The sequence below is a fragment of the Myotis lucifugus genome, unplaced genomic scaffold (genome assembly GCF_000147115.1).
Source record: "Myotis lucifugus unplaced genomic scaffold, Myoluc2.0 scaffold_43, whole genome shotgun sequence".
In the NCBI taxonomy this organism is placed as follows: Eukaryota; Metazoa; Chordata; class Mammalia; order Chiroptera; family Vespertilionidae; genus Myotis; species Myotis lucifugus.
The window spans coordinates 45,980-59,595 of NW_005871091.1; the positions used below are offsets into that span (position 1 = coordinate 45,980).

The window sequence follows — 13,616 nt, forward strand, 5'->3', positions numbered from 1 at the left end:
ATGAATCGTAATGTAAATATCTGATATGCAGGCTGGTCTGAGGTGACCCCTGTGAAAGGGTCATTCGGCCGCCAAAGGGGTCGTGACCCACAGGTTGAGAACCGCTGTCGTAGGCAAACACAGAGGATTATTTGGTCACTCTAGAAAGCACCCTCCTTTTATTAACACCATCAAGAAAAGACAATAATGGCAGAAAAAAACTAGTATCAGACCAGCATTTGATATAAACTAGTTCTAGTTCTGTACGATCCTTATCTGATTTAATTCTCACAATGTTACAAGTTAGGTATTGTTCTTATACCCTTCAAGCAGATGCAGAAAGAAACACTGAGCAAATTTGTTCAATGTTCCAGCACACAAGGGGGCTGGTGGACAAATGAGGGTTTGTCAGACCCAGAGGGAGTGTGTTTTATCACCGCATCAAAGAGCATGACATCAGTATAGGCTGACACTGCCCGTGTGTTCATCCTTCCACACCACCCAAATGCATAAAATCTCCCATTTTGATTTTCTATCACAGAGTCTGAAATAAACCTTTAATTGATTCTGGCATTTTGATGCTTTCATCAGTCCTCTACTGTAGGTTTATGTCCACATCTCACAAATTAAGAAAATGAGGTACAGAGGAAGTAAATAATTTACCCAACATATAAAAAGCAATGAGGATCTAGAGCTGTTCTCTGACAACGTCCAGCGCATCAGGAAGCCCAGGTTCCATTTTATCTACCTAGCAATATTAATGACTGTTTTCACAATTTATTGAAAGCCTGCTCTATGCTAGTGCTTTAAATATGTCACATCCGTGATTATCTACAATAAGTGAACAAAGTAAGCACATAATTTACAGGCCAGGAAACTGAGGCTCAGGATAAGAGGATGTGTAAGTTGCTGAGGCTAACACAGCCAGAAAGGGTTCCCATCTATTCTACAGGACACCAAAGTCAGCACTCCGGAGAACTGATGATGATGACAGGAACTTTCATTTGCAAATGCCTTTGAGTTTATAAGGCAATTTTATCCACATTTACTCATTTCATGGGTCTTCAAAAGAAAAAGAGGGAAGATACTCCCATCATACCCAGAATATCTGAGTCTCAGCTATGACTTATCTATGTAATTAGTTATTTCTTTTCTAACCTTACACATGAGACAGAGAGACAGAAAGAGAGAGAGAAACAGAGACAGAGAGAGACAGAGACACAGAGAAAGAAACCTGTGCTTAATAATTTTCTAGTAAATACATATCCCCAAGGTATCTTTTTTTTTAATCTGCACCCAAGGATATTTTCCATTGATTTTTTTTAAAGAGAGTAGAAACAATAGGGAAAGATAGAAATATCGATGTGAGAGAAACACATCAATTGGTTGCCTTCTGCATGCACCCTGACAGTAATCGAACCCAGGACCCTTAGATCTGCAGGCCGACGCTCTATCCACTGAGCAAAACCAGCTGGGCCAGATATCTTATTTTTCAGATTTCACAAGCCTATCAAATTGATAGCTTGCCTATTAGAAAAGGGGAAGGTGGGGAAGGCTAAAACTTAGGAAGTTTCTTCCCATCTAATCTCCAGTTGGACCTCATCCAGGTGGTCTACAGGACAACGTACTAGAGAGCTAAAATGTGAAGGTCACGCTCAAAAAGATCTCCCATTATCATTGTCCATAGACCTCACCTCTGTACATGTTTACATGCCTGCTGCCAAGAGACATCAGTGCATCTCTGTGACCTCTGAAAAGAATGCAGAAAACAGATGAAAAGACTTTGAATGATATATTTAAGCAAGATTTTCCTCCAAATGTTTTACTTTAAATGGGGATTAGAAACCAAACCAGTGTCTCTGACTTCCTGCTCCTGGGCTTCTCTGAACACCCAGAGCAGCAGCCCCTCCTGTTCGGGCTCTTCCTGGGCATGTACCTGGTCACCCTGGCGGGGAACCTGCTCATCATCCTGGCCATAGCTTCTGACCAGCACCTCCACACCCCCATGTACTTCTTCCTGGCCAACCTGTCCTTCATCGACACCTGCTTCTCCTGCTCCATTGTCCCCAAGGTGCTGATCAACATCCAGACCCAGCACCACACCATCTCCTACGCTGGGTGCCTCATGCAGATGTATTTCTTCATGGCATTGGCCCTGCTGGACAACTTCCTGCTGGCTGTGATGGCATATGACCGCTATGTGGCCATCTGTCTTCCCCTACACTACACCACGATCATGTGTCCCCAGCGCTGCCTGGGGCTGGTCGCTATATCCTGGCTCTGCTCCCACCTCCTGGCCTTCTCACTCACTCTCCTGATGTCTCAGTTCTCTTTCTGCGCCTCCCATGCCATCCCCCACTTCTTCTGTGATCTTCTCCCACTCCTCAAACTGGCCTGTTCAGACACCCATGTCTTTCAGGTCATGATGTTCACTGAAGCAGCCCTTTCGGGTGTGGTCCCTCTCACATGTGTCCTGGTCTCTTATGCCCACATCATCCACACTATCCTCAGGGTCCCCTCTGCTGGAGGGAAACACAGAGTCTTCTCTACCTGTGGCTCTCACCTGTCAGTGGTCACTCTCTTCTATGGGACAGTCTTTCTAGTGTATTTCCAGCCCTCGTCCTCCTACTCAGCAGACACGGGAAAGGTGGCGTCTGTGCTATACACAACGGTGACTCCCATGCTGAACCCCTTTATCTATAGCCTGAGGAACAGGGACATGAAGGGGGCTTTGTGGAGACTCTTGGGCTGGGGAAGATGTTCCACCCCATAAAAATCCTTCCCCAGAGAGGAAGCCCAGACTTTTCAGCAGGCCTTCTTCGCTGGACTTGACCATTATAAATCTGAAAGACTCGCATTCAAAACAGGATGGATGCTGAGTCTTACAAGCAGATGCAAGGAAATGAAGATTCTGATTTTGCAGGACTGCAATTGGGCCAACAGGCCAAGGACAGAGCTGCAGCCTGGAGAGAATGAGGGACCAGCAGTCCCTACGGGGTGACTTGATGAGTGGGTATATGTGTCCAAGCAGATTCTATCCAGAGTTGGGAAAGCCAAAAATGCCAGCAAACCCTTGGCTTCTAGAAGGAAACCCAATAGGAGCATCATGTAGGACTGCAAATTCTTCCCCGACACAAGAAATGAAGTCAAGACGAGGCAGGTCAGGACCTCAGTCAAGTCACTGGGCTTCAGGGACCAATTCTGACCTTGCCTTGGAAGAAACTCACTCATTGGTCTTAATGTGGAGAATATGATACCAAGTACACAGAAGCTATGTGTGGCCTGAAAGGGCAAGAAGATTCTAGAAAAGGATGCCAGGCACAAAAAAGATTAAGAAATTTATCTACGGTCACATATCTGGGATTGGATCTCTGCTTCTGACAGGTGATTTCATTTATTTGTTAGCTATGACCAGCCTTTATTCTTTACTTTTTAAACTCTGTTTTTGTTTTTCTCCAACTGAGAAATCATTTGTGTCATTTCAGTGAATGTTTAAATTATAAAGAAAAAAATGTAAATCCCTTCTTTTAAAAGAAAAACACTGTAAATACTTTACACAAACTCTTATGGCCTTTGCTCTATATGTTTATCTGATACTGTGAAGATGCTGATTTTTTCACATGATCTTATAAGATGAATGTTTCCACACTATTATTATTTAATCTTAATAAACATTTCATAATTAATATTATAGCAGAAGCAAGTGCCATATTGATATGTAATCTTCCATTTTGAGTTATTAACTTTTTCTAATTATTCTTACTATTATAAGTAATAACACAATGGAAATCATTGTAAATAAACCATCCATATAGACTTCCCCGGGTGCTTACAATAAATTTTCAGACGTGAAGTTGCTGGGTGGAACATTTTTCTGGCTCATGTTGCCAAGAGTTTATTAACTGTTAATGATTTACATTCCAGTTGACATTCTGTGAGAGTCCTTCTTTCTCTGCATCCTACCAGTACTTTCTGTTTTAATTGTTGACTTAATTGCTGCAAATATAACAAGCCAAAAAAGGTACCTCTTTTTTGTTTATTTTTTTTACTTACTAATTGTTGTCTGTAAATAAATTTTATTCTTCTGTTAATTATTTCTTCATGTCATTTGATTACCTTAAAGACTTGTCTAAGTCTTCTCTGTATTAAAATTACACTTTCTTACATATGGTGCAAACTTTGTCCAATCACCTTTCATTCCTCAGTTTCTTTTTGATTTTTTGATGTACATAAGTTTTCAATTTAAATAGATTAAACCAATTTTTAAAATCTCGTGATTCTTCTGCAGGATTATCATTAGAAAATTCTTCTCTAGGCAGAGTTTATATGAATTTTTTTTCCTTTCAGTGTGATGTGTTATTTTTATTGTTTTATTGAGATATAATTCTTATACCATAAAATTCACCCTTTTGTTGTCGTTTTTTTATTCGTCCTTTTAAAGTATAAAATTCAGGGGTTTTTAGTATGCAATGTGTTTCTTTTTTACTGAATATGTGACTTTTAGAATAATATCAAATATTAAAGTGATTCTCTCCCTCACATCTCTCATTTTTTGCAAGTTTCCTCCCCATTTCAAGTCACATAATTATTTAAAAATGGGATGCTGACTGCGTCTGAACTCTTATTCACTCATATATACCATACACATATCTCCTCAGAGCCTTTTGTTTGAATGCTATTTTCCCCTCTATGGCACCTTCCCCTACTCCAGGCCCACCCTGTTTAAGTCCCACATCATCTGCAAAAAAGTACCTTCTCACACCAGTCCACTCTAACCACCTGGATATGATCATATGATCTGCTTTTCTTGTGAGCTCCTCTATCCCTTTATCTAGACTTCCTATTCCTTCCCTGATAAGATCAAGAATGACATAAAGATGACCACTCCTGTATGTATGTGTGTGTGTGTGTGTGTATGAATATATATAATGGAATATATATATTCCATTAGCAATAAAAAGTAATGAAATCTTGCCATTTGCAATAACATGGATGGACATTGAGGGTATTATGCTAAGAGAAACAAGTCAGAGAAAAATAAATACTGTATGATTTCTCTTATACAGTATATGGAATCTAAAAAAAAATGAATAAACAAAACAAAAACAGACCCATAGATATAAACAACAAACTGATAGTTGCCAAAGGGGAGGGAAGTGGAGTGAAAAAAACAATTTTAATTTTAAAAATAAAATATAATACTACATTTAAAAAGAACTCAGTTATTTAAAAAGATAATAAGAAAAGATGTCCACTCTTACCACTTCTATTCAACATTGTACTAGAGGTTCCAGCCAGAGCAGTTAAGTAAGAAAAAGAAATAAAAGGCATCCAAATTGTAAAGAAAAAAGTAAAATGATCTCTATTTGCAGATGTCAGGTGTTATATATTTAAAGATTCCTAATAAACACCAAAAAAAACCTATTAGAACTAATAAACAATGCCTTTGTAATACTTTAAGCAATAAAAAAAAAGAAAATGACAGAATGATCCTACAATTCTATGTGAATGCAAGACACCCAGAATAGCCAAAACATTCTTAAAAATAAACAGCAAAATTAGAAGACTCGCACTTTCTGATTTCAAAACTTACTGCAAAATTGTAATAATTAAGACAATGCTATACTGGCAAAAGGCTAGACGTATAGATCAAAGACATAGAATGAAGAGTCTACAAATAAACCTTCATATTTATGGTCAATTTATTTTCAACAAGGCTGCCAGGGACAAAGAGCAGTGTTGTCAACAAATGGTGCTGGGACAACTGGTTATCCAAAGGCAAAAGAATGAAGTTGGATCTTTACCTCACACCACATACAAAAATTAACTCAAAATGGATCATAGACTTCATGTAAGAACTAAAACTACCCAACTCTTAGAAGAAAGCATGGGAGTAAGTTTTTGTGACCCATATTACACAATGGCTTCTTAGCTATGACACCAAAAGCACAGGCATTAATAGAAAAAGTGGATAAATGGGACGTCATCAAAATCAATAGGGCCTATGCTTCAAAGATATCATCGAAAGAATGAATATCAACCCAATGCAAGGTAGAAAATATATGCAAATCATATATCTGATAAGACATTTGTATTAATATATAAAGAACTTTTACAACTCAATAAAAAGAAAACAAATAATGTAATTTTTAAATGGACAAAAGACATCTATATGACATTTGCCAGTGCCTAGGAAATGGATGTCAAGCATAAATCTATTAAATAGATATCATGGATTAAATGGTTCTTATTTTATAACATTAAAATAAATATGGACAAAGGATTTGAATAGACATTTCTCCAAATAAAAAATACAAATGGCCATTTAGCACATGAAAAATACTCAACATCCTTAGATATTAGGAACATGCATATCAAAACCACAATGAGATACCACTTCAGTTTCACTAGGATGGTTATAACAAAACAGAGAACAATATCAAAATATTCGCAAGAAATGAGAGAAAGGTGAACCCTTGCTATGTTGGTGAGATTGTAAAATAAAACAGCCACTTTGGAAAACACTTTGGCAGTTTCCCAAAAAGTTAAACATAGAGTCACCATATGATCCAACAGTTCCATTCCTAGGTATATAAACAAGAAACATAGGTCCACACAAAAGCTTGTACATGCATGCTCACAGAAGCATTATTTGTAATAATCAAAGAATACAACATAACAATAACCAAAGAAACAACCCAAAAAGCACACAACCATTGAAATTTTCTGTTGGCTATAGTATCAGTTCAGGTCCTACATTAAACAAAAGCCAAAACATAACTAGTTATAGGACAGATATATTGGTGGAAAGGCTCGTGAAAGGTAAAGGGAGCTCGGATGGCTCAGTTGGTTGGAGCACTGTCCTGTACACCAAAAGGTTCAGGTTCCATCCCCGGTGGGGGTGCGTACGGGAGGCAACCAATCTATGTCCTCTCTCTCTCTCTCTCTCTCTCTCTCTCTCTCTCTCAAATCAATAAAAACATATCTTGGGGTGGGAATTTAAAAAAAAAAAAAAAAGGTAAAGGGAGCTCGACCACGCAGGCTCAATGGTTGAGCATCGACCTATGAACCAGGAGGTCACGGTTCAACTCCTGGTCCTGGCACAGGACCCCCAGTGTGGGGCGTGCAGGAGGCAGCCGGCCCATGGTTCTCTCTCATCACTGATGTTTCTGTCTCCCTCTCCCTTCCTCTCTGGGCAATGGGGGGCTCCGCACCCGCCCCTGGCCTTGGACGGGAAGTTCTCCCGGAGGTTCCCACTGCGGGGGCCATTCCTCTCGGAAATCAATGCAAATATATATATATATAATTTTTTTAAGGGGGAAAGACACCCCCACACAAAACCGTCCACCTGCATAAAGCTGCCACAGAGGAGAGGAACAGAAAACCCACCTGTTGGTTCACAAACTGATTCTGGAACGCGGAGTTCAGGGGAGGTGGACAGGCACACGCGTCAGGGTGGTGGCGAGTGTAACAAGCGAGGCACTTACCTCGAGTCCGGCTCCTGCGCCGCCAGAGCCTTCACGTTTGCACAGAGGTTCTGAAGGGCCCGTCATGTGCATCTTCCAGGTGGTCTCCACACCACGCTGCTCTCTCCGGGCTGAGTCCTTGAAATTTTATCTCCTATGGGTGAGAGTAGAGATGTAAAATGAGTCCAAAGACTTAGAGAGATGAAGAATTTTCTTCTTCACGCCCGCATGCTCTGGGGTGAACGCTGGAGTACTGCTGCGCTCTTTACATTCTTCTAGATCTCGATGGCCCCCCCCGCCCAGTTTCTCACGGTGTTGCCCTGACCGTCCGCCAAGGGATGCACATAGGAATGACGGGGCTCGATGGGCGATCTTCAGACCTGGAGGGCAGTGGTAACAGTAATATTGAGGCACATGCAAGTGAAATCACAGATGATGATATTCCTTCTCAAATCTAGTTACCTTTTTCTACCACCGAGCGCCCAATGATCATGATCCCAATGCTTCTCAACCTCGGCTGCACATTAGAATCACCGGGGAATCTTTTTAAATCCTGATTTCTGGGCCTCATCCTCCGGAAATTCTGTTTCTTTGTTACTAATGTTGTGACCTCGCCCCATAACAAAGAAACAGAATTTCCGGAGGATGGGGCCCAGAAATCAGGATTTTAAAAAAAGATTCCCAGGTGATTCTAATGTGCAGCCAAGGTTGAGAACCACTGACTCTGATCACTGATTTATGAAGTCCCCCAGGCTGGGGGTCGGATTACTCAGGGTTTTCACCTGTGTCCCCATGTGATCTGCTAAAGAAGATGCATTCGCAGACTCATCAGGTCTGAACTCACAACACCCTGCTGGGATCCTGGCAGAGATGCCTCCTATTTGGAGGACGCCTCTCTCATTTGAGACACCTGTGGAGACAGGCTTTGCTGGCTATCCGATAAGGTTTGGTGGGGGTTTTAGTAAGGGCTTCTACCTGTGCTATCATGCCCCCAGGCCAGGGGTGGGCAAACTTTTTGGCCACAATGGGTTCTTAAACTGGACCGGAGGGCCGGAACAAAAGCATGGATGGAGTGTTTGTGTGAACTAATATAAATTCAAAGTAAACATCATTACATAAAAGGGTACGGTCTTTTTTTTTTTTTTTTTTTTTAGTTTTATTCATTTCAAACGGCCGGATCCGGTGCGGGCAGTAGTTTGCCCACGGCTGCCCCAGGCCCATAGAGAGAACAAAGCCGGCAGCCAGATGATTCTAAGTGGAAAACAGAATGTGTCCATCTGACCTTAAGGGGAGGGAGGTTGGCAATCTGTTACCAGGGAGTGAGTGGCTTCTCCCCTGTATCCAGGGGGAAACCAGGGTACAGCAACCCAACCACTTGGGTGGAAGCCATAGCCAAAGGTTGGTCACCTTTGCAGCTCCCCAATATATACCTGGACAACACAACCAGTCAGTGCCAGACCTGTCACAGTCCTTTAATGTGAGAGAATGGCTACAGAGTTCTGATAATATCCAACTCATATCCCTGGACAATTGGGTTGGCTTTGTTGGGAGTGATGTTTTTTTCTTTTTTGAACATATGGGTACCCAGGTGCTCAAATGTCCATAACTCAGGGTGAGCCACATGAACCCATCCCAAATCTGAGCATAGCCACCCATGGCTCAGATGGTAGTATTTTTTTTAATATATTTATTGATTTCAGAGAGGAAGGGAGAGGAAGAGAGATATAGAAACATCAATGATGAGAGAGAATCATTGATCGGCTGCCTCCTGCATGCCCCCACTGGGGACCAAGCCCACAACCCAGGCATGTGCCCTTGACCTGAATCAAACCTGGGACCCTTCAGTCCATAGGCCAACGATCTAGCCACTAAGCCACACCAGCTAGGGCTTCCCTGTGTTTTTATTTAGTTAATTCTGCCTCTTTCTCCCTATAAAAACCATCGGGAGAAAAGAGACCATGGCTATTTAATTCATCATTAAGATCTTAAATTTAAGCCCAGAACATGGTAGAGTGCAATAAACATTTGTTATGTCAACTAATGAACACTCTGCTAACATGAATGACAGGTTGGCTATAAGATACAAATAGAAATGAGGGGATTTCAGGTTGCAACTTCCCACTCCATAACCATCTACTCCAGTGATGGCAAACCTATGACACGTGTGTCAGAGGTGACACACGAACTCATTTTTTTGGTTGATTTTTTTTGTTAAATTGCATTTAAATATATAAAATAAATATCAAAAATATAAGTCTTTGTTTTACTATGGTTGCAAATATCAAAAAATTTCTATATGTGACACGGCACCAGAGTTAAGTTAGGGTTTTTCAAAATGCTGACATGCCGAGCTCAAAAGGTTCGCCATCACTGACAGAGCAGCGGTTCTCAACCTGTGGGTTGCGACCCCTTTGGCGGTCAAACGACCCTTTCACAGGGGTCGCCTAAGACCATCCTGCATATCAGATATTTACATTACGATTCATAACAGTAGCAACATTACAGTTATGAAGTAGCAACGAAAATAATTTTATGATTGGGTCACAACATGAGGAACTGTATTTAAAGGGCCAGAAGGTTGAGAACCACTGGACTAGAGGCTAAGCCACACAGCCCTAACCTCAGGCTCAATTCCCATCTTTTGGGGAGTTGTTCTCAATCCTAGATGGACATCCTAAGGGGTTCTCAATCCTGGGAGCTTTTAAAAATTACCTCTGCCTGATGCCACCCCCAGGGGTTCTGATTTAATTTCCTGAGTGCTAACCTCATGCCTGGCCCTGGCCTCAGGTTTCTTCCAGTCTCCTGCAGCGTCACTGTTACACTTCATTCCTGTTTCCAGCCAGGTGGTGGGAGGCTGCGCCATGGCAGAGGTGGGTGGATGGGACATATTCCAACAACCGTGTCTCCTGGTCTGTGTTGGATTCATGCTCTATATGTATATGCATCTCCAAGATGCGCAGAGGGAAAGAGTGGCTCTGCTGTAGAGGCAGGAAGGCTTCAAGCTGAAGGTGACCTTTGAGCTGGTTCTGCAACAAATATCGAGGGTTTTCCAGACAAGGAAGAGGCTGGACCTTTCAGGCGAGAGGAACTATGTAAAGGATTAGGAGAACCACCAGCAGACTTTGTGTTTGTGTAGATCATAATGTATAATGAACGTATTGATTCCCAAAGAATGGGTGGAGAAAGTGAGCCAAAGGGGCTCCTCTCATCAAGTAGCATGACTGTCTTCCCCGCGCAGAGCCTGGGGACCCACTCCGCCAAACTTCCCAGCCTCTCCAAGCACCAGAGGGTGAGTCACCCCCGGCATTCCCCTGCCACTAGCTGTCCCCAGAGGATGTGGGTAGAGAGTCTCCACGGCATCCCAAGAGCAGAGGAGAGGGGAGGAGGAGTCGGGAGGAAAACAGTAAGAGGCCATTTCCTCAGGGACCAAGGAGAGTATAAGACCCCCCTGTTCCTACCTCTGGGATGAGACATGTCCCTGTTATCTCCCCTTGCCGTCCTCACCCTAAAGCTGGCCTGGAGCTGCTCTGCCAGAAGAAGTCCCCACCCACCTCTGTCTTCTAGGTATGTCCTACCAACCCAATAACCACACACCGTCATGGGGACAGCAGCTGGTGTCTGGACCAAGACATAGCAAATGTCTGTGTGCCGGGGAAGCATGAGCTAAGAACTCCAACTTGACAGGAAATGGGCAAGCCGCAGATTGAGAAATACCAGGTCAGCCTCCCCAGACTTAAATGTGCTCATGAGTAGAGTGGAGCCTGGAGAGAAAGGATCGCTCCAACCCAGATTGCAGCAGAGAGAAGGGCTGAGAGGCTTAGAGAACCCCCTAGAAAGCTAGAAACCTAAAGTGTCAGAGCTGGAAACGCTGTCCAATATAACCTAAAGCGTTGCTACTCAATCTGTGGTGCTCAAACCAACAGCAGCAGCATCACCTGGGAGTTTGCGAGAAATGCAGAAACTCGGGCCCCTCCCCAGTCCTTCTGAGACAGAATCTGCATTTAACAAGAGTCCCAGGTGATTCCTATGCACATAGAAGATTGAGAAGCTCTGCTGCTCGGGGTCTCAAGTCAAAATGCATATCAGAATCACGGGGGGCGGGGAGGGGGGAGGAATGGGAGATATCTGTAATACTATCAACAATAAAAAAATGTGTGGGGTTTTTTTTAAAAAAAAGATTCTCCTGGAAGATTTTTTTTCAAGTACAGATTTCTGAGCCCTGCTGTAGACCAGCTGAATAAGAACTTCTGGACACTGTGCACTTTCTTTTTATAAAGCTCCACAGGTAATTCTAACAACAGGAGTCCACAGAGTAGACTGGGAACCACTGACCTGGTGTGTTTTTCTCAATCTAAAGATGAGAGGACTGAGGCAAGACAGTGGCAACAACAGACTTGGTCTCTATTAAGAGACCTAAAATAGGGATTTTGCTTAGAGACAAAAAGAGTTCGATTTGGAGCCAGATCTGAGCTCAAGCCCTGATTCTACCCTTTCATCGCCGTATATCTTGGGACAAGTCTCCTTCCTTCTTTGGAACTCAGGTTTCTTACTTTCAAGGAAAGATACCCTGGATTGACAGACTCACTCCTCCTGGGCAATAAGGAAACAGATAAATTAATGGAGAATTAACTCTATATGTTTTGTGTGCGCGCATACACACACACACACACACACATACACACACACAGACACAAACACACACACTTCGTAACAGCTACTTAACTGAAATTTGGGGGTCCTTGAGCTCAAATTTTCCATAGCAACTTAAAAGCCCTGAAGTCTAACTGTTCCCGTTTTACAGATGGAGAAATGGAGAGGTGCTCAAACAGCTCCACTCATCACTTTGTGAAGGTGAGTAGTGTTTGTTTTCCATGTGGACAGACAGAAACACACAGGGGTTTGCCACCAACTGACTTCTGGATGCAGAATTCCAGCCAGTCAGCTGGCATCACTCCTGGAGAACATGTAGTTGGGTGGAGCTGGAACCCCAAAGTTCTCTCTTCCCCTAGAGGTTGTCTGAACTCCACTAGGGGACCCCCCCCCACCAAGGAGAGGGGAAGACCCCTAAAATTCTGGGTTCCTAAGTATAGAGGAAAGAATTAGGCTTGGCCTGAAATGCTCGATGAGGTGAGGGACACAAACACTTCCTTCATTTAACAAATACGTATTGAACACCTACTACGTGCCAGGCAATGTCCTCAGAACTAATTCACTTTGGAATGCTTTAAAAGTAAAGTAGACAGACAGGGCTCCTGCGCTTATGAAGGTCAAATAGTGTGATGTCTCGGCGTTAGAAACTAAAGTTTTAAGAGGTGATACGGCTTGTGGAAGGTCACACAGCAATTCTGTTGCACAATGAAGACTGAAACGCACCTGTAGCTGACTCCCCAACAAAGTGCTTTCTCCTCCAAGATGGTCATGACCTTTCTCTCCTTTCCCTCTTGCTGTGCCCCCCTCCCGTCTCTGTCCAGCAGGATGACTCCAGAGAATGTCACCGGGGCCAGGGTGGTCCCTGCTGAATTCATCCTCCTGGGCATCACAGGTCGCTGGGACCTGCGCCTGGCCCTCTTCCTGGTCTTCCTGCCTGTCTACCTGATGAGCCTGCTGGGGAATGTGGGCATGGTGCTGCTGATCCGCGTGGATGCCCGGCTGCACACGCCTATGTACTTCTTCCTGGCCAACCTCTCCCTGCTGGATGCCTGCTATTCCTCCGCCATCGGCCCCAAGATGCTCGTGGACCTGCTGGTGCCCCGCGCCACCATCCCTTACACGGCCTGTGCCCTCCAGATGTTTTTGTTTGCGGGGCTGGCTGATGCCGAGTGCTGCCTGTTGGCGGCCATGGCCTATGACCGCTACGTGGCCATCGGAAACCCTCTTCTCTACACCATGGCCATGTCACGGCGTCTGTGCCTGACCCTGTTGGGAGCCTCGGGCCTGGGGGGCGCAGTGAGCGCCTTGGTCCACACGACCTTCACCTTCCGCCTGAGCTTCTGCCGCTCCCGGGAGGTCAACAGCTTCTTCTGCGACATCCCTCCGCTGCTGGCCATCTCCTGCGATGACACCAGCCTCAATGAACTCCTCCTCTTCGCCGTCTGTGGCTGCATCCAGACGGCCACGGTGCTGGCCATCGTCGTGTCTTACGGTTGCATCGCCGGGGCCGTGATCCGCATG

At 43.8% G+C, this 13,616-nt stretch overlaps 2 protein-coding genes across 2 annotated transcripts in view; both read left to right on the forward strand.

The window, feature by feature from the left end:
- The first annotated feature begins 1,810 nt into the window (after positions 1 to 1,810).
- On the forward strand, positions 1,811 to 2,752 carry LOC102436141 (olfactory receptor 1G1-like). Its single transcript, XM_006088089.1, has one exon. It carries the CDS (start codon positions 1,811 to 1,813, stop codon positions 2,750 to 2,752), a length of 942 nt encoding a protein of 313 aa, XP_006088151.1.
- Positions 2,753 to 12,864: 10,112 nt separating this feature from the next.
- Positions 12,865 to 13,616, forward strand: part of LOC102436447 (olfactory receptor 5C1-like) — a 5,255-nt gene continuing 4,503 nt past the window's right edge. Inside the window, exon 1 of the mRNA XM_006088090.3 lies at positions 12,865 to 13,611. Within this exon, the coding sequence (XP_006088152.2) occupies positions 12,921 to 13,611 (691 nt within the window). The 5' untranslated portion in view covers positions 12,865 to 12,920. The remainder of the gene's footprint in view (positions 13,612 to 13,616) is intronic.